Source organism: Chanodichthys erythropterus, chromosome 12, assembly GCF_024489055.1.
Source record: "Chanodichthys erythropterus isolate Z2021 chromosome 12, ASM2448905v1, whole genome shotgun sequence".
Classification (NCBI taxonomy): Eukaryota; Metazoa; Chordata; class Actinopteri; order Cypriniformes; family Xenocyprididae; genus Chanodichthys; species Chanodichthys erythropterus.
In genome coordinates, this window is record NC_090232.1 from 26,856,969 (window position 1) to 26,883,109 (window position 26,141).

The 26,141-nt window shown below is 35.5% G+C and overlaps 3 protein-coding genes across 4 annotated transcripts; 1 reads left to right on the forward strand and 2 right to left on the reverse strand.

The window, feature by feature from the left end:
* Positions 1-172: 172 nt before the first annotated feature.
* On the reverse strand, positions 173-4,759 carry mzt1 (mitotic spindle organizing protein 1). Its single transcript, XM_067403474.1, has 3 exons — positions 4,514-4,759; positions 4,284-4,429; positions 173-2,533 (listed from the first exon to the last, which is right to left on the reverse strand). The coding sequence occupies exons 1-3, from the start codon at positions 4,563-4,565 to the stop codon at positions 2,504-2,506; spliced, it is 228 nt and encodes a 75-aa protein (XP_067259575.1). The 5' UTR covers positions 4,566-4,759; the 3' UTR covers positions 173-2,503.
* On the forward strand, positions 1,837-11,079 carry bora (bora aurora kinase A activator). 2 transcript variants are annotated; one of them, XM_067403472.1, is made up of 12 exons: positions 1,837-1,857; positions 5,193-5,359; positions 5,443-5,549; positions 5,690-5,735; positions 5,838-5,919; positions 6,019-6,072; positions 6,170-6,226; positions 7,777-8,006; positions 8,142-8,295; positions 9,350-9,954; positions 10,273-10,413; positions 10,614-11,079. In XM_067403472.1, exons 1-12 carry the CDS (start codon positions 1,842-1,844, stop codon positions 10,632-10,634), a joined length of 1,680 nt encoding a protein of 559 aa, XP_067259573.1. In that variant the 5' UTR covers positions 1,837-1,841; the 3' UTR covers positions 10,635-11,079. The 2 variants fall into 2 exon arrangements, with proteins under 2 accessions (XP_067259573.1, XP_067259574.1); XM_067403473.1 differs by lacking the exon at positions 1,837-1,857 and adding an exon at positions 4,835-4,945.
* A 149-nt stretch (positions 11,080-11,228) lies between these two features.
* On the reverse strand, positions 11,229-25,866 carry dis3 (DIS3 exosome endoribonuclease and 3'-5' exoribonuclease). The gene is made up of 21 exons (XM_067402983.1): positions 25,375-25,866; positions 24,322-24,479; positions 24,016-24,209; positions 21,882-21,955; positions 21,594-21,761; positions 21,294-21,467; positions 20,985-21,101; positions 20,240-20,377; positions 19,811-19,957; positions 19,595-19,711; positions 19,405-19,506; positions 17,979-18,043; positions 17,775-17,859; positions 17,560-17,687; positions 17,359-17,445; positions 16,849-17,005; positions 15,306-15,520; positions 13,122-13,290; positions 12,852-13,010; positions 12,581-12,703; positions 11,229-12,194 (listed from the first exon to the last, which is right to left on the reverse strand). The coding sequence occupies exons 1-21, from the start codon at positions 25,591-25,593 to the stop codon at positions 12,126-12,128; spliced, it is 2,865 nt and encodes a 954-aa protein (XP_067259084.1). The 5' UTR covers positions 25,594-25,866; the 3' UTR covers positions 11,229-12,125.
* Positions 25,867-26,141: the final 275 nt, after the last annotated feature.

Consider the following 26,141-nt stretch of genomic DNA (forward strand, 5'->3'; position numbering starts at 1 on the left):
TTTTTTACGACCATTATTTCATTTCATGAATGTTTTGTTGTTGTTGTTTTGTGTTTTGTTTTTTGGTTACATAGCGACTGCGGCAAAGTCACAGAGATTCTTACCATTCCGATGAAGTAGCAATTTAAAAAAATGACCGAACAACACCAGAGTGGTAAACAGCACAACTGTTTTAATCTGTGATAATAATAAGAAATGCTCCTTGAGCACCAATTCTGTATAGAATCACTTTTGAATCACAGAAGATTGGGTAATAATTGCTCAAATTCAGCTCTGCCATCACAAAATACATATTTAAAAATAGAAAACAATATTTCACTGTATTAGTTTTTACTATTTTTTTTTTTAATCTAAAAATGCAGCCTTGAAGAGCATAAGAGATTTCTTTTAAAATCGTTAAAAAAAAACTTACCAAACCCAACCTTTTGAACAGTAGTGTGCATGTGCTATTGTAGACACTTGCCTAAAGTAGTCATATTATGGGGGTGAGGAAACTGAGATGGTCCAAGCAGGGTAAGAGTACAATGGCTGAGCGCAAATATTCCAAAAAAGGTCACAGGCCCTATTCTTTTTAAAGGAATTATGTTGAAAAAAATAATGGGATTCTAACCTACAATTATACATTTTAAACTTTCAATTAACCTTGCACAAGGGTATTCTCATTTCCATCAGCTTTAGATTAATACCAGTTGTTTATCACATACCTGTGAACAAAGAACCCTGTTGCATTGCATGCATCACTTAGAAGGTTAAAACACAATTATTAAATTTACAGCTAAACTATTGATAATTACATACTTGAACACACAGAATTCCCATTTAATAACAAACATTTCATTAACCTACACCAAACACAAGGGAATTTACATAAACAGTTACTGAAGGTGGATGCTATTACAGAGCTTAGCATTGTTTTTTTAATTGCTTTGCTAATTAAAGCAATTAATGCATGAATTAGAGGACGGGAATATGATAATTACACATCAACCTCAGAATACTTAATTGTGTTATTTAGTTTCATCCTTTTTAAAAGAAGTTCAATTAGCCAAAGTCAGTGTATAAGCTCACTTTCTAAACTCACTACTAGTGCTCGTCGGGATAAAACATTGACCATGAACTTCATCCACTCTAAAAGTACTGGATTGGAGTCAGATGCGTATTGTTTGGAGACTGATGGTCACTCAAACAAAGCTAACAAAAATCATTCGATGGTACTGATGAGTGATGTCACTGTCACATTGCCAACCTTTATGATACTAATTCACACTGAGGAATAAACTACCCCATCGTTGCGCATCATTAGCTGGCCTTATGAAGAGACACGCCTGGTCAGCTTTAGTTGATAACACCTGTCATTCCAACAAGCAGTCGCAATCATTCTCCACATGCTTTTGTGTTTCTGTCTTTGTTAACGATTCTTTGTTGATTCAATGGAGACCTGAAGATGGTGCATCCTTGACCCATGCTTACAACTAACAAACCAGGTGGCATTTCATCCAAAGTCAGCTCATGTTTGAGGGACTACCATCAAAACACTGTTAAAACAACATGTATTTACTAGATTCTAACATAACAGGGTTGAACTGCAGACTTTTCCCCTTTCAACTAAAAGTTAGGAATAAGAATCATGTAAAACCATTAAACAAGGCCACATTCTCCTGAGAACTTCTCCTTGAAAAGTGACTGGACTGGAGTAAATGTTTAGCAATAAGAGCAAACATAAGGTGGAGGTGATTACAGACACATAAATGAATTCTCACTGCAGGAGTGAAAGATTATGCCTCCTATCTGCAGGAACCAAGGACACAGCCACCTCTCCCTCTCAGCACGGCTGGGTGTTAATGAAGCTCATGCTAGGTAAGCTGCCTTTTGGGTTGATCTAAGAGCCACGCCGGTTTTACCAAACGTGACCTTAAACATTCCCAGGAAAAACTTATGTCAGGTCTGGGCAAATAAAGTACCTGTGAGGTGGAGGACAGGCTTGATCTAACTAAACTGCCATTGAGAATTGAATTGCTGCTTTGAATAGAATAAGAATGAGTTACTGAGAAGAGTTATATAAGAGTGTTTAAAAGAAAGAAAAATCTTTAAAGACTATTACAATGCTACTATAAAATATAAAAAAGCACTATAAAAAAAGCACAAGTAATGTCAATTATTTAACTATAAATGCACTGAGGTCGCCATCTTGTGGTTGAAAGACACAAATGCAGACAGACCATATCAATAAAAGAGGAATGTTTCATAAAGTTAGGGTAAAAAACATTTTACTGACAGCAAAACCCAACAAAAAAATACACAATGTTAATGGACAAAAAGATAAGGAAAAGGCAAATGCTTAAATAGTCCAATTGTACATACTGAGGCAGATGTAAGTAGGTCAAACAAGGCAAATCCAACTGCTTTCACACATAAATCATATAGGTATATACTTATATACAGCGTATCATGCAGTTATTTTCTCAAACAGGGACTGCTTTGTCAGAAATGAATTTTAGACTGATCATCCTTGACTAGTGCTGTTTTCAGAAGCCTGAAAAAGATGAAACAAAAAGGACAGTTAATGATAATAATCAAATTTAAAGGTGCAATATGTAATATTTTCTGTCCACTAGAGGCCTATTCAAAACAAATCTTGGGACATGTGGTCTTCACCTCACAGCCAGTGGAAAACAATTGGGATAGGACTAGGGAAGAAATCATGTTCATGAATTAGATTAACGTTAGCATAGTATGAAGCAGAGCAGGACCGAGTGTTGTGGGAGCCTCACGAGCAGCAGAACTTTTATTATGACACAGTCACCGGCGCCGCTTCTGCTTTTCCGGTCATGAGTATAACGTAACACAGCTCTGTTTATCATATTAGATACATTTGAGTGTGTTGAAAATGTTATAACGTTACTCTGTGCGTTCGCTCGGTGGCTGCTGTGAGACACTTGTTTGAGACACACTGCAGTGAATGCAAGCTGGATGGCTTGTGTTGATAAATGGCATGAAATTAATTTTAAAACGTATTGCATGATGGAGAAAATTATGTATTAATAAAGCTGCATCTAATTATGCCATGTTAGCCACTTGACAAAATAATGTTTTTCTCTGAGGCATGGTAAAGCATGGTACTCGCAAAAAAAAAATCAAGAAAATTAGACTTAAACAATAAGACTAAACATGTTGAGCTATATAACAACAATTAGTTTTCTGTCTATAAATGTAACCAAACAGTTGTTCCCTTGCCTATTAAAAAATCTAATATATTAAAGCGTCTTTGGTGTTTTCATGGTTTCTACAAAATATAACCGGAAACTGAGGGTAATGTGGGTATGACACAATTGACAGGCGCCTCCTCACACGTCCCAGAGCCTTGGTTAAAATTGCAATTTTCTCATGATTTACAAATAGTTGTAAACATTTGGGATATTGTAAGTACTCAAGTGAATAAAATATATAACACTGGCCTAGTAGTTTTTGGATATTTTACTGCAAAAATATTACATATTGCACCTTTAAGGTAAACTGTGAATTTAAGTTTAAGTCCTATTAATTTCTGTTTTCCAAATTTGTTCTAATAGTGCAGCATTTTATTTTAAAGTGCAAATATAGCCAATTACCCATGTAGCTTCTCAATCAATTAAAAAAAATAAAAAATTGGAGCATAGCATGTCACACCATAGGGCAGGGTGCCGGGAACCACCTCCAAGAGGGCTGCAGAATGACTTAAATTAGGTTTATTTATTTATTTTGTTTTTAATTTTATATATTAGTATAATATAACCTGAAGCTATGTGTGGTTTAGATTATTTCCCCCCTCAACGACTGTTGTTTTTATTGTTAATACAACTAAATTTGATTAAAAAAGTATTGAAATAATAAATAAATTGGATTTTAAAAAACTGAAATATATTTATCAGTACAGTACTATTGTGCATTAAAAAAGTAATGTAACAAGCTAAATATTTTCCAAATAATATTTTAAATACTTATAATATTAATTTTTCACAGTATTAACGCATTTATACATGAAAATATACAGCTGCCTTTTAAATGTTAGGATATGGGTCCATCATATTTGGGGGTCCGTGGCATCTAAATGATTGAAAACACATACTTTTAATAGATCAGACAATATGTTGACTAGTCTAACAGACAGATTACTGATGCACGAATATCAATATACTCATAATTTTGCGTCTTCAAAACCAACAAAAGGGAGAGTGGGTAAAAACAGAGAAGCAGAAATAAGACGGACTGTCGCCACAACTCTACAGCTGCGTTAGTGTGAGCACCTTTATTGAGTCAGAGGCTCTTCTGAGTTCTTTGATGACTGATGACAGGGCTTCGGGATTGATCCCCTGCTCACAGAGACGGACACATATCGACAAAGACTCCATGTCCAATCCTGTGTTCAGAAGCCTTGATATCTCCAGGAGAACTGAAAATGTAGGAAGAAGCCATAGTAGTCGCAAAGTGATGAAAAGATAAAAATAATAACAATTATTCGTCCTAAACATCTCACCATCCATAGTCTCCCGGACGGCGTTCATGTTTGCGCTCGCGGGACTGGCCATGATGCTATCGTGCTAAAGCTGTTTAATTACTTCACGACAATTAAAAAAGCGCTATCTTTCATTCAGATGACCCTGACAAGTCTATTGCTGATAGTTCCTGGTGTCTTCCAAACATTCGCCAAATAAACGTATAGCAAACTAACTGACAGCAGTTTTATTTACGCCTCCCGCTTGTTGTTGTGGTGATCCTGTCAATAAAGTTGTAAACGTTCGAAAGGAAGTTACGTCGAGAAGGAATGTCGCCGGTTCTCTTCACCTGATTGGATGTTTCGCAGGTTCTGCTGAACTGTGATTGGTTGGCACCTCATGAGCGAAAATTAAATCAGACGTTGGAGCCCATCGGAGATCACGGTTGGGCTTGTTTGAGTTTCGTTGCGCTTGTAAGTATTTAATTAAGAACATTAATCACCTGGTTAAAGATTTTTTTCTTTTCAAACACGTTAATATTGCAAACTAAGAAAGGTAGAAAATCCGAGCAGTAACGTTAATCTTTTTATCATTACTAATGAGATGTAGTTATGTTTAACCAAACAGGATGTTTACTATTTCCAATTTGTTGATATTTTCAAGAATCTTTCACTCGTTTTCCTTCTCTTTAAAATGTAACGTTAGCCTGCTTGTCTCTAGACGCCGTTTTTAAGATGGGAGATATCGCAGAGATTCATATAACACCGGAGACTCCTGGAAGACCTGCTATCCTGAACCCGTTTGAGAGCCCAAACGACTATCACCATCTGCACGAGTCTCTGGTGCCCAGCCCGTCCGTGTTCAAAAGCTCCAAGAGCTCGTCAGCGGTGAGCGTCCGACTCTGCGTGTGAGGTACTAATAAAGAAAACGGGTAGAAATGTCATTTTTGTTTTTGTATTTTCCGTTGCAGACACCAGCCAAGTTCAAATGGTCCATTGATGAAATGGCAAATTTACTTCCTGTGGAAATAGACCCTGAGGACATTCGCCGCCAGGCTGTGTTTCTGAGCCAAGCCAGGTATGAACTGCTGTTAGTATGTTTGTTTGTCTGTAGTTTTTTTTTTTTTTTTTTTACAGTTAGGACTGTAAAATATTATAGTAATAGTATTTGAAATTATTTGTTCATAATATCAACTCAACTGTGTTTTAACACTTCAGGGCAGATTCTGATATCGAGGCAAAACGGCAACATGCTATTGAACAGGTAAAACTGCTTTACTTCTTGTAAATAACACAATCCTTGTACTTGAAAATGTTTTCTTTTCACTAAGGAGAAAATGCTTCATCAAATTATTTTTGGTTGTAGTTTTTCACTAAAGGTACCATTGTTCCCTCTCCATGGGGACCACTAGGAGCTAAACAATCAATAAAACTGCCACACCAGAAAAGTAAGTCATGACACAGACACACAAAAGAGAAATGTTTTCATGCTAGTTTATTATAACCAATGTAGCTTTTAGATATTCATCAAAACTATCTAATTTTAGGTCCTTTGTCCCCACTGGTAACAGAGGAGCCTCTGCCACCAAAGAAAATCAATGGTTTGTTCCGCAGCTCTAAGACAATCATAAATGATAATTTTAGAAATGTATATGTAGATTTAGAATAATCAGTTTTTGCTTGTTGTTTGTTTTATAGCAATCTGTCAGACAGTTCTGTCTCTACCAGTGGACTTCAATCTTGAAAAAGTTTTGGGTAAGCTTTTTTCTTTTTTCTTTCTTGTTTTGGAGTAATATAAGCATTTTTCAGTTTTGCTACGACAACAAATTAAGAGAGATGCGTACGCGTAATATCGTGTTCCACAGCGTGACGCGCTATATTCCCTCAAACTATTAAAATGTGTTATGCTTTTGTTTCATACACAGTGTAAAATGTAATTTACAACATCATTAATACCATTCAAAAGTTTCTGTAAGATTTAAAAACAACAAAAAAGAAATTCTCACTTTTTTTCAGTAAGAATGCATTAAAAATTGACAGTAAAGACATTTTGCTTTCTTAAGCCCTCATTAATAGAGAGATTATATGTTTCTACTTTAAAAAATCATCAAAAGAGAAGTCATAATGCAGGCAAAAATATTATTTTAATAACAGTGTTCATACAAGTTTCTTAAAGTGTTTACTTTGACTTTTTGAAGTACTGGAAACCCTTGGAAACTGCCATGTTTATTTTATTTATAAAGAGGTAATTAAAAAGTGCTTGAATTATTGAAAGACAATACACTTAAAATTAGTTTTTAATTTGTTTGATAAAACACAAACACAGTTTTACACTCAATTAATGCTGTTGCCTGACTGATATTGAGCCATATCGCATGACTATGGTTGATATATTCACAGGGTAAAAAATCAGTTTGAATGAGCAAAACAATATCTTTATCATAATATACTCTCACTGGTTAAGGGGATTTTACATGACGGGTGTCAGTGCTGGTCAGTGCATTGATCTCTATGTAGTGAAGCATCAGATTAGTGTTACCACAACACGGCATTGTTTGTCGATTGTGCCTTATAAGGTGTTCAAAATATTGTTCAAAGTTCAAATAATTTCCTTGTTTACAATCTTGTTTCTTTCCTGAATAAATCAGCATTTTTTTTAAATGAATAGTTTAGTAACTCACTCATAAAGACAGTCCCTTGCTGCCACCTACTGGCATAACAAAGTAACCTGCAGTGAAATTGTTGTAAAATCACAAACACACAGACCTTATTATAATATATTATAATATTAATATTATAAAATAAAATATTTTTTATTGAATAATAATAGCCATTTTACACACAATATAAAAAATATGAGTTGTAAATTGCATTTTGGATGCCTTATATCTATTATTTGAGTGAACAAAAGAAACGAAACAAATATAAGCAATAGTTTTAGTGAAGACCAATAGGTAGATTGCAATATAGGCTAATTATTGTAATAATTGCAATAAAATAATTCTAACATGGTTTCCTTTTTATTCATATTAAAATAACATGTCTATTAGCTTTTTTTTTTACGCAATGACTACTTATAAAAATGTAAGGCATCTGGTCATGGATATGATTACAAGATTAGGTCAAAACAAAGAGGCTGTTTGTTTACTATGCTAATCTGGCTTAAAATAACTTCATTGCACTTCTTGAATTTTGGACTGTCAGATCTTGCCTACATGTGATTTTTAAATGCAGATGATAGCATACTTTCCTCTGTTTAGACTCCTATTGATATTAACTTGAGAACTTCCTTTCTATTCTAACAGGTGATTACTATAAGACCGAAGAGTTGACTGAACAGGTGCAGGAAAGCCTTAGCTCCTCTTCATTGCGACGGAAGCTGTTTCTGGATGGTCATGACAGCGGCTCTGAGTCTTCTACCCCTTCCAGCCCAGATAGAAATTCCCATAGCGTACCTCCCAGCAGTCGAGAGATGATGTCTTCTGTTATTGTCTCTCCACTTCAGTGTGGCATTCCAACTGGAACGCCCTTGTCTGTACGTACCAAATCATAGATTTGCCCAGGGCCATTTTTCTAGACAGAAATTTAACTCTTGTAGACCAAAAAAATCTGGATCAAGGGTACCTTATATCTATTAATTTAATATTATGTTTTTACCCATGATCTTCAGGGCCAGTTTTCATCCAGTCCCATCCAAGGCCAGTGTCGAGCCTACAGTCTGGGCAGTGTCACAAGTCCCATGTTTTCAGAGAGATCGTCGCCTGCTTTCAAATCTCCTATTCTGTCGCCCATCAGACTTCAGCGTTCTGTGACGCCTGTATCGGGTAAGAAATCTGAGGGTTTTAAAATGACGTATGCATGACTATATAGACAGATGCAGGGGTTCCCAAACTTTTTTTCTTGCATGTCATGTGACCATTAACCAACATCATGACAAGTAAACAAAATTATTTTATCTTTTTAATGTTTTATTTTGGACTTTAAAGTGAATTCAATTTATTTCAAACCTCAGTCCACATAACTTTCACACTGGTGTTTTAGGAACCCAATCAAATTAAAAAATAATAGTAATAATGGATATAATAATGTTTTAACTAATAAAAATTAAGACAAATATATTTGTATTTAATTACAATTGTACTTTAAAATAAAAAAAAATGAATACTTGATGATAATAAATTTAAGACTACAAGTTATAATACTAATATACATGTCTCCAATTCACTTTTTACGGAAGAGGATTAGGGCCAAGCAATAATAAAATAAAAACATCTCGAGATTAAAGTTGTTAAATTGAGAAAAAGCCAAAATAAAATGTTGAGAATAAACTCATTAAATTGAGAACAAATTCGTTAAATTATGAGAAAAAATGTCATTTAATTTCGAGAAAATGTTGAGAATAAACTCATTAAATTACGAGGAAAAAAACTCGTTAAATTTCAAGAGAATGCTGAGAATAAACTAACAATAAATTATGAGGAAGTCGTTAAATTACAAGAAAATTTGTTAAATTATGAATTTGTTCTCATAATGAGTTTTTTTCTCATAATTTAATGAGTTTATTCTCAACATTTTATCTTGAATTTCTCATAATTTAACAACTTTAATCTCGAGATGGTTTTAATTTTTTATTATTGCTTGGCCCTAATCCTCTTCCGTAACTTTTAACATTTCAAATCCTTTGTCTTTCATTTTAGAGGAATATTGGTGAAATTCTGTAAACTTCTGTTCACAAAATGTTGGAAATTATGTGAATGTATAAAAATTAAATCTAGAGCAGGATGCAATTATTCACTTTTCACCAACTTGCAAACCCCTGTTTGTGAAACCTTGAATAAGTGTGTGTGAGATGACATTAAAACCTTTTTCCTTTTATAGGTGAGAGGAAAAGGCTGTCGTTTCTGTCCCCCAATGGTGTTCCTACGGGCAGCTCGGGCATGGACGTGAACCGATGTGGAGAAAGCCCATTGGTGGAGGGCTGTTCCCCTATTCGCAGCTGCTCCCCCTTTCAGTCCAGACCCAGAGTCTGTATGTGGGCCTCTCCTACTCACATTTCCCCTATCCTCCACCCAACCCTCCAGGACAAGGAGAACATCCATCCCAGTGAACCTTTACCCACCATGGACCTGGACGCCAGCTCGACAGGGCCTCATGCCCAGAGAGAAGGATTCCTATCTGGGGGGAGTGAGTCAGAGCCCTCTGTGGATGTTTCAGAACAAATGGATCAAGACGAGCAGTTTGTGAAGGATACAGGAGGAAATATTGAGACTGACAGAAGGGAAAGTGACGATGATGAGGAGGAGGATGAGGTCATCAGCCAGAGCAGAGAGGAATCCTGTGGTTGGGTTCCTGAAGAGGACACTGCGTCACCAGCTAGTCTGTCCAGCTCTCGAACGGGCACTGTGCCCAACGCGGAGAGTACGCACATGTTCGTATCCTTGCTAGCGGAAGGGAGCATCACACCATATGACATTAGCATGCAGGTTAGTATGCGTGCTGTCAGATGACCAGAATACCAGCTGCTTCCAAGTAGCCTCCAAATACTAGATGAAGAGTCGTTTAAACGGTAACCCAGCAGGTGTAGTTGACATTTAAACTGTTGTAAAATCTGCCGGTAGTAACAGCAGCAGCTGAACCTCTTTTGCTCCAAGAACTGTAGTTATTTATATTTATTGCTTTTATATATTTTTGCAAGCACTTTTTTTTTGATGTAATTGTGAACTATGGTCTTCAACTAATTTGTAGGTTTAATCTCTCATGTCAGGTTTAGGTCTAATCTGTCCCTCATGTTCTCTGTGCAGGTGGATAGCGGTTATAACACTTATTCAGTGTGCACTAACAGCTTAATGGACGCCCTCAGTTCAGACAGCCAGAGTAAGGAAATGCTGGACACACACACTGCTGAGGAGGGTGTACCTTTCACTAGACACACTAAACCAAAGGTAATGTCACACACACACACTAAAAACATAAGTCACTCTTTAACCAACTATCACATTTGAATACTTTCAGTTGTTTTGAGCCATTCAGTTTGTTTAATTTTGCACACTCAAAATACACACTATTCACTTTATTATTTGTATTAACAAAACACATGCACTGTGCATAAACACTTTAAATGAGGATATGTTTTGTTCTGCAGTTGTTCATCCCACCGCACTGAGCATGAGGGACAAAACAGGCACTTTACACACTCTTATCCCAAAAGCTGTGGAGGAAACGTATGACACATTTACACCTCAAGCTGCATACTTATTTCATCTCATAGAGAATGCTGAATACTGTGGTTGGTATTACTGTCTGAGCCTTGTTAAAGTTTTTGTACTGACTAATCTACGGTATTATTTATTCTTAAATTGAAATGTATTTGGGACTTGAAATAGATTTTTGTATGATTTTACTGATTGTGGAATGTAAATGTAGCTTGCAATTACTTAAGAGGATGGCAGGGATGTAACCATTTCCTCTAGCTGTTTTTATAGGGCCATTTTTTTACAATCTTAAGATTATTTATGCATTAATCAAATCAATCACTAACAATGGAGATACCACAAGGTATACATGTATATTATGGCAGCATGTATATTTAAGTTGTAATAAAATGTCTTGATAAAAACAGTGCTAGTGTCCATGACCCCTTTGCAATTTCTTCTCTTAGGCAAGAATAACATTAACACTTTTGCTCATCTGAATGTGAAGAAAAATCTAATGAAGACGCACATTTCTCTTTTAAAATCTAAATAAAAAGATTGTTTACACAGCTGATCTAAACTAAAGCCCAATCCATTCAGCATGTACTTACAGCTGATGTGTGCTTTTGTAGTTTTTTTGATTCACAATTGAAATGTGAAGAAGCAAAGCACAGGTTTTTCTTTTTCTACATATCAAGATACCCAGTCATGGAATCTTAGGGAATTTTACAATTATGATTTTCAGGCCTAAAAAAGTCAAGGATCCTTTCTTTTTGCTATGTCCTAAATATTTAATATCAGTTTTTGCACTTAATTTAAAACAGGTGAAGAGTTCAAATGTCATCATGCCTGACCAACTAGAGACTCTCCACTCATCTCTGCCCATTTTAAGATTTGTTTTTCCATGTACTTGCAGTATTACTTTATACAGCTGTTTCTAAATCTAATGCTCAGAACAAATTAGTTCTGAACTAATTTGAGTTAATCTCCTGAACTCTAAAGTATACATTTGAATTATTTAAAACTTTCATGAAGTCAAATCACACCAGTGAGAATTTAGTTTTATATCAATGAATTTTACTTAAGTGTTCGAAGTTTCACTCTGACTTTTCTATGGAAAAGCCCACTTCTAGTGATTGTGTTTACTGTACAAAACAGAAAACGAATTTCTTTTTTAAAAAATCATTTAAAATTTAATGTTTTCACTGAAAATGAATCCAGCTGGATGACAGAACCTTATTGCTAAATGATAACTCTACAGTTCACAGACTTAAAAAAAAAAACATCAAGGGCAGAAACAGTACTGGATGTAAACAGAATAAAAAACAACTAAAACCCTTTCAGATCGCTTGTGAATTCACTCAAAGGTTCCACTGAAACTACCTTGTAGCTGAGCTGAAAAGCTTTTTAATTTAATTTTTGCTTTTATAATCGGAAGTACTGTGCTTCTTGGTCCTCAGGTGTCAGCGGTCAAGCTTGGGTTTTTTGGCCTCTGGTTCTGATTCAGGCACGGGTACACTAACCCCAGGGATCTGGAAAAGACAAAAATACAAAACTATTTTAGTGACATTTAAAGTTAATTTATATTTATTTCTACATTGTTTCGACTGTTTGAGCCTGATGATCTAACGTCCATATAGAGATGTAGCTTATAATAATCAACAAACACAGGGGGAGAACAGAAACTATTGATTTGAGTTCTGACTTTGAGTTCTTTTTCTGTTTGTCTTTTGGCATTTTAAGAGGAGAGTGGAAAGTGACACAAAAACCATGAAACTAGACCAGCATAGGAGACTGATCAATTCTACAGTTTAGTGGACATTATGAAAAAAATTCACAGCTGAGATTGACCAATCAGAATCCATAGATTCCAGAGAGCCATGTAATTGCAATGTCTCAAAAGAAAAAACAAACGCACCACTGGTTCAATGAGCGCCATCCTGATCCTCTGATGCTGGATGTTGGAAGCGTCAAGGCTAATTGTCACTTTGACTTTATCAAACATGTGGAAAATGTGTTCTTCCACTTTGAGAGTAGGACCCTAGGGAGGAAATAAAACAACAAAAAAAAAAACAGGTTTAACCACAGAACATTCATATAGAATCAAGCAAAATCTCATGAATATGATCTGTAAGGCAAATATTGCCTGATTATGGGCTGCACAGACTGATGTCAAGGTTTATGCGTACCTCAGTGTCAAAGGTGAGATGAGGACTAGGTTTGTCCTTGTTCTCAAAGAACACAGTGCCCTCCAAACCAAATTTAGGAATGAGGATGATAATGGCATTTTTCCTTACAAACAGAATGAAGCCTTCCTCATTTATGATTCCCCTATTCTTGAAAAATAGCTGAAGAGATCAGAGGAAAGACACCATGTTAAAAAAAATCTGCCATAATTATTCCATAAACTCATAAATAGTCAGGCTTTTTTGATGTTGATGTTAGTTCTTGCAGTTTACCTGAGTGTGAAATGCCACTGAGGCTCTCTGTGCATACTGGGCCATTTTGTGTCTGTAGTTGAGGTTGCTGCATAAGGCCGACTGCTTATGCTTGTCCATCAGATCTGGGTATGTGCTGTCTGCATTAATAGCCACCGCTAACAGACGGTGAACTATGATATCAGAGTATCTACGAAATGAAAAAAAAAAAAGCAAGCATAAATGTTCAGTCAAGAAGGGTCAACTTATGATTAAGTAGGGGAAAAAAGTACATTGTGATGTAATCCATACAACCCCAGTGAATAAATAAATATAAAATATATTTTTAGTTTTTTTTAAAAGGTTAGTTCACCCAAAACTGAAAGTTCTGTCATCATTTACTTACCCTCATGTTGTTCCAAACCCATAAGACTTTAGTTCATTGGAACACAAATTAATATATTTTAATGAAATCTGAGAGATTTCTCTCCCTCCATTGAAAGTCTATTCACCCAGAATCCATATGAATCAAAGTCTTCTGAAGAGACACGATAACTTTATATGATGAGCAGATTTAATTTAGGTTTTATTCACATAAACACTGATCATTACACATACATAGAGAGCATAAAATTTAGTAAATGGAAGCTCAAACATGCTTGGCTTGACACGTGAGGACCAATGAGGTTTGTTCTAACGCCAGTATGGCTGAGCTGCCGTTGACCATACTTAATGTTCTCTATGTATGTGTAATGATCAATAGTTTATATGGGAATAAAAGCCTAAATTAAATCTTAGACTTGGATTAATGGATTCATTTTACAATCTCTTTATGAATGTTTTAAACTGTTAGATCGTAGATGGAATAAACTTTCAATGGAGGTACATACATTTGATTAATATCTTTTATAGATTTCATTAATATCTTCATTTGTGTTATGAAGATGAACGAAAGTCTTATGGGCTTGGAATGACATGAGAGTGATTAACTGATGACAGAATTTATTTATGGATGAACTAACCCTTTAACTATAAACCATTGCTTCCTGCCAACTGTCATACTTTGTTTTATGAGAGGGTTGAGTTTACTTTCGATGTGAAATAAAGGGTGTTGTAAAGTGCTGGTCCTCTACTTCTGTGTCGCTTCTCGAGTGAGCTTCATAATGCGTTTGCGTCACAGTTCACAACATGCTTAGGTTTATGTCAAGTGTAAACTCTCTTGTGAATGCAAGTAACCCTCTCAATAAATGCAAGAATGACAGTTTGTCGGCAGCAATGGTTTATAGTTAAAGAAGTTAAAAAATATTAGTATTTTTATACACAGATGACAGACCTATAGTTTTGCTTCAGAAGACAGATTCATCCACTGGGATTGTATGGACTACAGTCAATGTGTTCATCTGAAGAAAGAAAGGTATACATCTGGGACTGCATGAGGGGGAAGTAAATTTGACTATCCCTTTAAATTTGATTGACAGGGTTCCTTTTCAATTTCAAAATTCTATACTTTTCCAGACACAAATTTCCAAACCGCTCTGTAGATTGTAGACTTTATGTAACATAAATGGTTCATAGAGCATTATATTTGGTATATAGTACAAATATCTAAATATTTTCTCTGGAATTTTCCCATTGGTTTTCTCAAATTGATAACATTCTTACATGATGAGAAGAAACCTAAAACACTTTATAACTTGAGCTGAAATGATTAGTCGATATTATTGACTAAAAAAAAATAGTTCTCACATGACCTATATTTAAAGCCTGCAATAACACGGTTTGACCAGTGGGACGCTGTAGCACAACTATAATGTAATCATTCAACATACTGATTAATCAGTGAAATAATCAGCGAATAGTCGATTAATTGTTCTTATAATTGTTAGATACTGTAATTTGTTGCTGGTTTGAGTGACACACACACATTCATTTAGTGAAGTTCAAAAGAGACTGGCTTATGGTAAAAAACAGTTTTGCAGAATGAAAATGTGCACCTTCAATTCATTCAGTCATGTTTCACTAAATGATCACTAAACGTTTGCCATAATTTCACTCTGCTTGTATAATAGATTTATGTTTAGAAATTCTTAATTTTATATTTCAGGAAACTGAAATGGGAGAAATAGTCTGGAAATAGTCTTTTTCCATACTTTTCCAGACCTGGAGAAACTGCGTAGGAACCCTGGATTGAATATATAACAATTTACAGGGACTAGTTTGTCTCACCTTCTGATGGGTGATGTGAAGTGTGTGTAAATGGGTGATGCCAAGCCATAGTGGTGGAAATCATTGTCCATGCCAGAGCAGAAATACACAGCCTGCATCATGCAGCGGGTGGCCAGAATCCTCAGCAGGGTGTTGAAGTATGGAAATCTCTCAATCGTTGCATTGTTCAGGGAATCAGCCAGAGCTTTGGCTGAATCTGTGTGGATTTCAAGGTCCTGATGAAAAGAAATAACATGGCAAAAATTTAAAAATGAAACTGACCAAAACATATCTAAAATTTGGGATGATTATATCTCTATAGATGGGTCATAGCATGATGCCCTGTCTTAAACAATACACAAAAATATTCACTGGTCGCCAACTACTTGTTTACAGACCATGATAGGGCAAAAATGTTTTTTGTTATTCGCTCAGGGGTAAAAGTAAGTTTGAAATGGCTGTGCAATGGTCTACTTTTTGCAAACATTATGATACTGCCCATGCTGGGAGCCATGTTTAGATATGTATATGCGCTTCTCAATAGCACAACAAAAACAACAGCAATGAGAAAAGAAATTAATAAAAGTATCTGTTTACAGGGATGTGGGTATGTTTGCACCAGCTCTGCAATTCAGTGCGTTCATATTTTTGTCCCCGTTTCCAATCTCAACCAACTGAGTCAACCTAAAAAGATTTCCATGTCATAGACAGTGAAGCCCCAGAGCACCCAAATATTAAGTAATCATCATGGATCACTAGCAGTTTGAAGATGTTTAATATGCACTATGTTTTAGGAAAATTAGCCTTAATGATGTAACCTCTAGAAAAATACTCTTAATCTTAATGACTCTTTTTGGTTAATGTAATCAAAAAAATTCAACTGGGATCAAAATTAAATCACTATTATTTGTAGAAGGTGTTTAAAGCCAGGGACACACTTAACGATTATAAGGCCGATTATGAATGTAAATTGATACTTATGACTGATCGCGCTCAAACGCTTCCAGTCAGAGCCAGCTGCGTTCAGTCTGTGATTACAGTCTGTGTTCAAATTCCATGTGTAAGTATTTAAATCTGCTTCAGTCGCAGGAAACAATCGCTGTTTGTTGAGCACAGTCTTAGAATGTTTTAGCTAGTCATTAAAAAAAGTGTGCCTGGCTTAAAGGGTAAAAAGTGCCCCTGAAAATCAATTCTAGCTGTCAAATATGGGAAATATTGGCCCGCTAAAATTGATTTTCATGGGCACTAACTAAATAAAACAAAAGTTTCTGACAATGGCTTGGTTTAATGCTGGTGTTTGTGCACTTGGTGAAGTTGGTGGTATAATTTCCACAGCCAAAACCCAAAAAAGCCCTTCTACATAAATGGTAAGTGTTATGCTCCACCTTCTCTGACATTGAAATCTTCGGTTCATTTCTTCTGTTCAGTCCGTTGAGGTCAGATGAGAGTAAAAACATGAACACAGAGAGCCGCTTTATATATGTATATAGGGTCTAATTTTTTTGTTTGGATTAAAGAAGAAATAAAGTTTGGATAAAGAAGGAACTACAGAGCATTCACTCACCCTTGAATTTGCAGCCTTGATGAGGATGTCATAGTTCGATGGTGGTGGTGCAGGATGTTTCCTCAGTAGGGCACATTCTGAGAACTCATCATAGATCTTCTGTGCTACAGAGATATTTGCCAACAACATGAACTCCTCCACCATAGAATTAGTCTCCCTGAGGAAATATGTAACGGTCAGGTAAATTTATTTCGATGGTCCACTTTAGACATTCTACTAACTATAAGTAACTTTGCAACTACATCTCATTAGAATATTAGTAGACTGTCTGCTTAACTTGATGTTCCCCCAACAGACATTTTACTGACTTGAAGTAACTTTGCAACTACGAGAGTTAGTTTACATGTAGTTGCAAAGTTACTTATAGTAAGTAGAATCTTTAAAGTGGACCATCAAAAAAAATTAAACTTCCAGAATCCAGACAAAGAGAGGGGAAAAAATATTTTTCACCATAAGAAATAACCAAAAATAACAAAAGAAATCAGGCAGAAAGAAGTATATAGAACTCACATCAGTTCTTTGGTCTGCAGATCTATGGGGTCATGTGTCTCACTGTCTATATGGAAACGTACTTCAGGAGATGAGAGGGTCAGCGCTCTGAAAAATAGTAAAATAAGCAACCCTTACAAATTGTGTCACCGTAAAGGGTTAAAGACTGCTTCAGAATCACAGCAGAGTTTCAAAATTACAGATCTAATTAAAAGGAAATACCCTTTGTCAATCCTCCGGCCCTTTAAGATCTTGGCCAGTTTGTTAAGGCCCCGCAGGCTCTTTGTGATGTCATCATTCATGGTGGTGTCATCGATCCTCATCTGAGCTTCGGCATATGTAAGGGAGGCCTTACGAGACAAAACAACACCACTTCCTTACAGACCATCATAGAGCATCGTTTTAAACCCATTTTTGAAAATTAGATGCAAGCATACCTTGGAGTTAATGATGCTCTTGGTGAAGTGAGTTTTGATGATTTCAGCATTGTTGTTCATCTCCCAAATACAAGAGAATGCTAACCTGAGGGTACAAGTGCTCATTAGACAGTGAAGGTTTCATAGCATATTTACTATGTAAATAATAAAGAGTGTGTACAAAGAGTAATCACATGAATAATAATAGTTTCATAGAAAGCACACCTCTCAACATTGGACCGCAGAGAGCACAAGTTGGAACTCAGAAGTTCAGGAACCATGTCAATTCTCTGTGGAAAGAAATTACTATTTATCACAAAAATTAATGAAGAAAGTAATATGCATAAAACACTACAAGAGTAAGCCTACACCTACCATTAAAGGGTTAGTTCACCCAAAAATGAAAAATCTGTCATTTATTACTTACCCTCATGTCGTTTCACACCCATAAGACCTTTGTTAATCTTCAGAACACAAATTAAGATATTTTAGTTGAAATCCGATGGCTTCGTGAGGCCTCCATAGGGAGCAATGTCACTTTCTCTGTCAAGATCCATAAAGGTACTAAAAACATATTTGAATCAGTTCATGTGAGTACAGTGGCTCAGTATTAATATCATAAAGCGATGAGAATATTTTTGGTGCGGCAAAAAAACTAAATAACGACTTATTTAGTGATGGCCGATTTCAAAACACTGCTTCAGAAAGCATCGGAGAATTATGAATCAGCGTGTCGAATCAGCGGTTCGGAGGGCCAAAGTCACGTGATTTCAGCAGTTTGGCGGTTTGACCCGCGATCTGATTCATGATTCGATACACCGATTCATTTATACTCCGAATCTTCCTGAAGCAGTGTTTTGAAATCGGCCATCACTAAATAAGTCGTTATTTTGTTTTTTTGCCGCACCAAAAATATTCTCATCGCTTTATGATATTAATACTGAGCCACTGTACTCACATGAACTGATTTAAATATGTTTTTATTACATTAATGGATCTTGACAGAGGAAGTGACATTGCTCCCTATGGAGGCCTCACGGAGCCATTGGATTTCAACTAAAATATCTTAATTTGTGTTCCAAATATTAACGAAGGTCTTACGGGTGTGAAACGACATGAGGGCAAGTAATAAATGACAGAATTTTCATTTTTGGGTGAACTAACCCTTTAAAATGTTTGGGGTTATTACAAAGTTTTTGAAAAGTCTCATGCTTCACCAAGGCTGTGTTTATTTATATTTATATTTATTTTTATATACAGTAATACATAGTAATAATATAGATTATTATTACAATTTAAAATAACCTTATTATTATTACAAGATAAAACATTTGTGCTGCTTAATATTTTTGTGTAAACCATGATACTTTTTTTCAGAATTCTTTGAAAAGTAGAATGGCAATTATTTGAAATATCTTTTTTGTAACAATGTAAAAGTCTTTACTGTCATTTTTATCAATTTAATGGAACCTTTCTTAATAAAAGTATTCATTTTATTATTATTATAAATAATAATAATAATAATAATAATAATAATAATCTTATAAGTAAATCAATAGTTTTACTAAACAAATCTAATTTAAAAGGAGTATTTCTGGTTTTAGCTTTTGACCCAGCCAATCCATAATCTGTTGTTTCCACAAACAAGTACCTTTCCACAAAGGTAGACTGTAGTGCCTCGGCTTGCTGCCTCTTGATCTAGAGCATTTCCTGGCCGAATAAAATGGCTGACATCTGCTATGTGAACACCAACCTAAAACAAAAGCATACTATTCAATACAAAAACCCAAAGAAAGAGTACTACTACATTCTCTTTACCTCTTGTAATACTTCACACATACCTCCAAGTTTCCATTCTCCAGTTCCCGACAGTGAAGAGCATCATCAATATCCGTACAGCCAGGAGGATCCACACTACACACAAAGAGGTGTCTGAGATCTGCTCTGACCTTTAACTCCTGCAGGAAAACACATAAATATCAAGCCCTGAGCATTTCCAGAGTTATAATGAAACATTCTGACACAGCAAAGCATTTTAAAATACATGACTGCCCTACCTCCTCAGAAATACTCCAGGGCATCTTGGGAAGGAAGCTAAGAACAGCCTGAGAGAAGGGCTGGTGAGGAACATCATGTTCTAGAAGAAGCACCTCAGTCTCAGTCTCTTTATCTCCCGCAGTGCCAAGGTTTTTCACAAAGTGACCCTGAGAGACATTGAGAAAAAAGAATATAAGGTGATCTTGAAATGAGTGGAATTTTAGAATTCAGGCTGTCGGACTCAAGCTATGTTTAATCATTCATTTAAAACATGAACTAAAGTCTGACTAAAGATGCAGAAAAAGTGGCTATTAAAGCACAATATCCAAAATGCAAGCTTGCATCAAAATACTGCAAAAATGCATCTCCGAGAGAAATCTGTTGCCTAAAACTCAAGTCAAATCAGCATGGCATTTGTATAAAGTGAAGTGTAAATCACTGACACTTACATTTGGGTATCTGGAGTTTTTAGGCCAGCCATCTATAGCAACCATAATCCTCTGTCCAACCAGAGTTGCAGCTTGTCTGGTCTCAATACGAATACGTGGGATTCGTCGGTCTGCTGGGGTGAAAAGGTGTCTTGTTGCCTGTTGTTTAAGTTCAAAACTGTTCATTAATGCAATGCACCAGACAAACATATCAAGAGATTAAGAAAAAGAGATTGTTTAAATAAAAAATAAAAAAAAAGTAATTTTGCCTTTTAGGTTTTGATGTGTATGCACCAGTAATGTAACAGTCATCAAATAACAGTGACTACCATTCAATGAACAGATTATTCCACTTTTCATACTTCATTAGTTCAGACTACACTAATCACTCAAAAGTACACTAATCCGAGAACACTCAAGATTTTTGAAAGTTTTAGAAAGATGTCTCTTATGCTTACCCATTTATATATATATATATATATATATATATATATATATATATATATATATATATATATTTATATATATATATATTTTTTTTTTTTTTTTTTTTTTTTTTTTAAAGATGCTTTTATTTAGCAGGGATCACTGTCAAGACCATGAGAGTACAACTTATCAACTGCCAAAATAATTTAAAGCAAGCTGAAAGTGGTCTTTTGAATCATCAGAGCTCAGTTACTGTAAACTGGCTAGTGGAGGGCAAAAAAAAAAATATATATATATATATATGTTTAAATATTATTGTGTAGTGGTGGAGCACCGTTACCTCTTTGATCTGTGACTGTGAGAGCATCCCACAGTAAGGCCTCCAGTTCCTCTTTATAATGCCCACCACTCGTCCAGTGGGCTTAAGAGCGCTAGATTCTGATGCTACACTCTTCAACTACAACACAACAGCAAAGAGTCACTACACACATTACAAAGCCATCACAAAAATATCACAAAGTCACAAAAATATACAAACGCATAATACATTTTTAAAGTAAAGGGTCCCGATTTAACTACATAGTGACTTTAGACACATTCTAGTAATTATATCAACAGTCAACTGTTGATGTTATGGGACTTGTCCTACCTTATTCTCAGTCTCAGTCTCAGTCTCATCTTCCTCAGCATCTTCATCGTCTGGATTATCATCCTGCAGCACAACAGATGATGGAGCAACCCAGCGTTCTTTGGGAAAGAGTTCAACAGCCACTACATCCTGATGCACAGCCCGGTTTAAGTTCTGGAAGCCTTGAAGTAGAACCTGACAGAACATAACGTAAAAAAAAAACCTTCTTAAAAATGCAGCAAAAATTACCAGAAATACAGTAATTTATTTTATAAAATTAAATAATCAATGTTTTTTATCTCTTCATGTTAGCCTGCCTACCTCATTGGTAACCGCCCCCTCTCTATGTATAAAGACTGTACCCTCCAGATAATTATCTCTGTTGGCATGAAATGTGCCCTGAAGAAACATTCCATTCTTAATGCCAGTCTGAATCCTGGATAAGGGCAGGTGCTCTGGAAAGAGTAACTTACTGCCAGTGATTTCATTCTACAGAGAATCATAAAAGAGAAGTCATTATTTAAAACAACAAATTATAATAAAATATAAGCAAAAAAATATACAAAAACTAAAAGCTTTCTTCATCATCCTTCATCACATTGTACGCACTTGATCATCAGGTGTCAATGCAAGCCTGTCCACAAGCTCAGGGTTTCCAATCAAGCTCTTGATATACTCTTCACCTACATGAAAAAATAAAAAACAAAACCTGCATTAATTTTTAATTCTGAAATGTAACAATTATGCCAATATATTATATGAAGATTAAGGCTGACAATTAAAATGTGCTGATTTTAAAATGAATGTAAATTACACACTCATTCAAAAGTTTAGCGTTGGTAAGATGTTTTTGAAAGTCTCCAAGGCTGCATTTATTTAATCAAAATACAGTAAAAACAGACTATTTTATATTTTAAAATGACATTTATTCCTTTTATGGCAAAACTGAATTTTCTGCAGCCATTATTCTAGTCTTCAGTGTCACAATGTAACATTTCTTCTTATCATTGTTGAAAACAGTTGCTTAATACAGTTACTTAAAAGGTAGGATAGGCAATATTTTGCAATATGCACATTCTATAAGTCTATGCAGAGTTGCATCAAACAGCAGCCACCTTTTATAGTTCCTCCTGAACCAAAACAAGCTTATGCTACTTTCACACCATGTCGTAACCATAATTTAGAGATGGCAATCCGTGATGTTCTAATTAGGGCTGCACGATATTGGAAAAAACTGGCAGTGCGATATTTTGTTTTTCTGTGATATATATTGCGATATGAAAAAATAATTCACCAGATGACTTGAATAACTATTTGGAAAGAATGAATTATTCTACAATGACTGGGGTGATTAAGGTGAGTGAATATAAGCATAGAAAATAATGAACAAATTACAAGCATAAATAAAAGATAATAGAACAAAGATACAAATGAAATAAAAAGCCTAGTGCTTTATATTTTCCAGGTACAGAAATTAAATAATCAAATGTAAAACAACACTTAATAGTCTCACTGTATAGATTAAACAATCTGTGTTAAAACTACAAAAGCGATTTTTCTCTTTATCTTTTGTTGTTTGATTAACATTCATAACACAAAAAACAGCAGGGGCTGCTGTCACAAGACCGAATGCACAGCACGGATACATAATACTGTTACACATTCGGTTTTCTTTCAATTGTTTCGTTCACCTAAACCATATTCAATTGTGTTTACAAAGATAGTAGATCTTTTACATGCATTTTGACAATTTTTTGCATGTATGTATCTGTTCAGGCACAAATAGATGCAAAAGAAAACGGCATTCGGTGTTCACGTGAATCTGCGTGGCTCTGTGTGTGTGCACAGAAAACAGCGGCATGTTCAGAATGGAGTTCTCTTTCGCGTCTTTGTGTGCTCAAATGGTTTAAAATCTCCTATTGACAGGACCTTAAACAAATTCAAATGACAAACTTTCATTGTATGATGGTCAAACTTTACTTATTAATGAGAGAATCGCGTGCGTTTTGAATCGTGATGTCTGGTCCGTACGTATTAACGATCCCTATACTTGACATCGCACATCCTGTGATGTGACTATATATCGTGCAGCCCTAGTTCTAATTGAAGTTGTTCACGTCCTAGGAATTATGCTTTTCTACAGCAACGCTATCAACGGCAAAATGTATCTGCAGCAGTCAGGTGGTACAAGTAAAAGCTCTCCAAGTTGTTTACTTTCATTATTACTGTAATGTTATGTGCTTTGAGACATGAGGTAATTTAACATCATCTCTCAAGACGCTTTGCAGAATCTGCTCTGGCTGTGTGCGTTCAGGTGTTTTAGATGAGGCGTGGCTTTGGAGAGTGCAGTTTGTAGGGAGGGTGGGATCTCATGCTTTCAAAGCTGGCTTGCGATTGCCTAATTTCCTACCCTACCTTTAACAGCTGTTCAACATTTATGTGGAAACAGTGATACTTTTTTTAGGGATTCTTTGACAAATAGACGGTTCTTAGGAACAAAATTTATTTCAGATAAAAAAAAAAAACTTTTCTAAGAACATAAATGACTTTACTGTCAATTTAATATATCTTCTATCACTAAATTAAAGAAATCACTTCTTTTCAAAGTTAGTGTAAAAAAAGAGGGAGGGGGGGTGCAGATTCAGTTGAGCAACTAAATTCAAACTAGCCCTAATATAAACAGTAATTCAAACTTACAGTGCCACAATGACATCAAAAACAATAACAAAAAAGTGTCACTTACATCTGTACACAATCAGACCACTCTGCTCTGCCTTTTCTTTATTAGCCCGGTCACTGGTCAGCAGAACCACTTTCAGTGGGCCATTATCGGTCGCTTTAGTCAGGTGATCTGTGTACCACTTAGCAGCGACACGGATGGCTCGATCATTACGATCGTTAGCACTTTCCCCTTGCTCTCGTTCAATGAATGTCTCCCTTTAATCAAAGATAATTATGAGGCACTCAGATGCATTCAAGAATATACTCAAGTCAAATCAAAAACATGTCATGAAGATACTATTAGGACAAGCTTCTCAGGATGTGATACCTGTGATGCTCATTAGTGAAGGTGTAGAAGTGCTTTTCCTTATCATGAATAGCATCCTTGATTCTTTTGTAGACTGTGGCGCTCCTGTGTCTGACCTCTTGTAAAACGGTCTGAAGAATGATGACGTTCCTGATCAGATTGTCCTCAAGGATGTCAATCTGACAGAATTGAATACCAAATCAGTTACATCTCATTTAAAGCAAGACACTCCGACAAAACCATTTTTTGTTGTTTTTTTTCTTTTCATGCATTGGTCGATTTTGAGATTTTGCCCTCATAAACATCTTCTTTCAGACTAGTGGAAAAACATCCAAAATATACATTATACATTTAAGCGTTTATTTTAATTACACCTTATATATTCTTAAGGGTTGTTCATACATCATTCGCCTGGTTTGTGTAACATTTAATTCCTTATAAAAAAAATTCTAGCTGTTGACATTTTTTTCTGATTTATGGAGAGATAAAAACAAATATCCCACAATAAAACAAGAATTTAGAACCTAGCTTTATTCAAATATTTAGAATTCTGTTATAGAAATGTTTGAAAACCAGTGCATATTTAATTAGATGTAGCTTCATTTGCATATTTAAACTACATTTAAAAGAACTTGTAACACAAAAATTTGATGTTAGAATATACTGTGAATAATCAAGTGGTAAAGTATGGTAATACATAGCAGGTTTTTTATTATTATTCATATGGTGGCTTGCCTAACATTTTTTTTAATCCAAAGTGACATGAACTTTGCAGTTGCATATAGCAATATCCTTTATTAGGCTTACAATTATGATAAAAATATTTTTTGTCACCTATACTAAGAATGCAACCTTTAACCTGCCGAAAACTGGAAAGAAAACATTCCTTACCAATGTGCAATAGGTTTGTTTTGCGTTTCGTGTTATGGCACACACTGACTAAACAAAAAGTCATCTGATTCTTATACAAACATGTTGATATGACAGTTAACTGTTTACAAATGCTATCAAATATGCAAGTTATTATTAACAGTTAATTAAACTGAAATGAGATTAAAATGAATGACCATGTACCTGATGTAAAACCACATTGGTGTCTGGGATTAAATAGTGAGGATACGAGCACAGGTTACTCTCTATGCACGCGTCCTCTTGTAGCACAGGAGCTTCATCTTGGCACTCCTTACAAACTTCACTTCCGCACCAGATGTCATCTCGGAGGTAATGTTCGCGCACTATTTTCAACACTCCACCAGAGCGGGTTTTCTTCACAAATGTTTTGGATTTTAACATGGTCCAAACGACTGTATCGACAGTGATTTTGGGGAGCTGTTCCACCAAAACACACCACACCGATAACCCACGTGTGTACCCGTGCGCCAACTAAAGATTATTCCGGAGTGATTCAGCGAGGCAAAAAGTTATTTGTCTTATTTTTGAACAGAACTGCACTTAAAACACACCTATAAAATTACACACGGTGTTTTTACTATAACTTTTATACTACCGGAAGGCAGCCAGAGTGTGTTTTGTAACGGTTCCCTTCCCTTTCCAAACACTCCAAAATGTTCTGGTTGGCCATTTTGATGTTTACAATGGGGTGGAGTTAGAGATGTCTTTCTGTCTTTACCTTATCACACCACTAGAGGAAGATAGAACCCTTATTATCCAGACTATGCAGGTCAACGTGTGTGGAAAGTGCGGCATAGCTAAAATGTCATTTAAGCGTTATTTGACTTGTCCCAATGTGATTTTCTTCTTTTGTAATAAACACATTTCCTTAATAAAATCTGTCGCTCTGCTCACAGCTCCTGTTTTGCTTCCTAAATGCACACAGATTT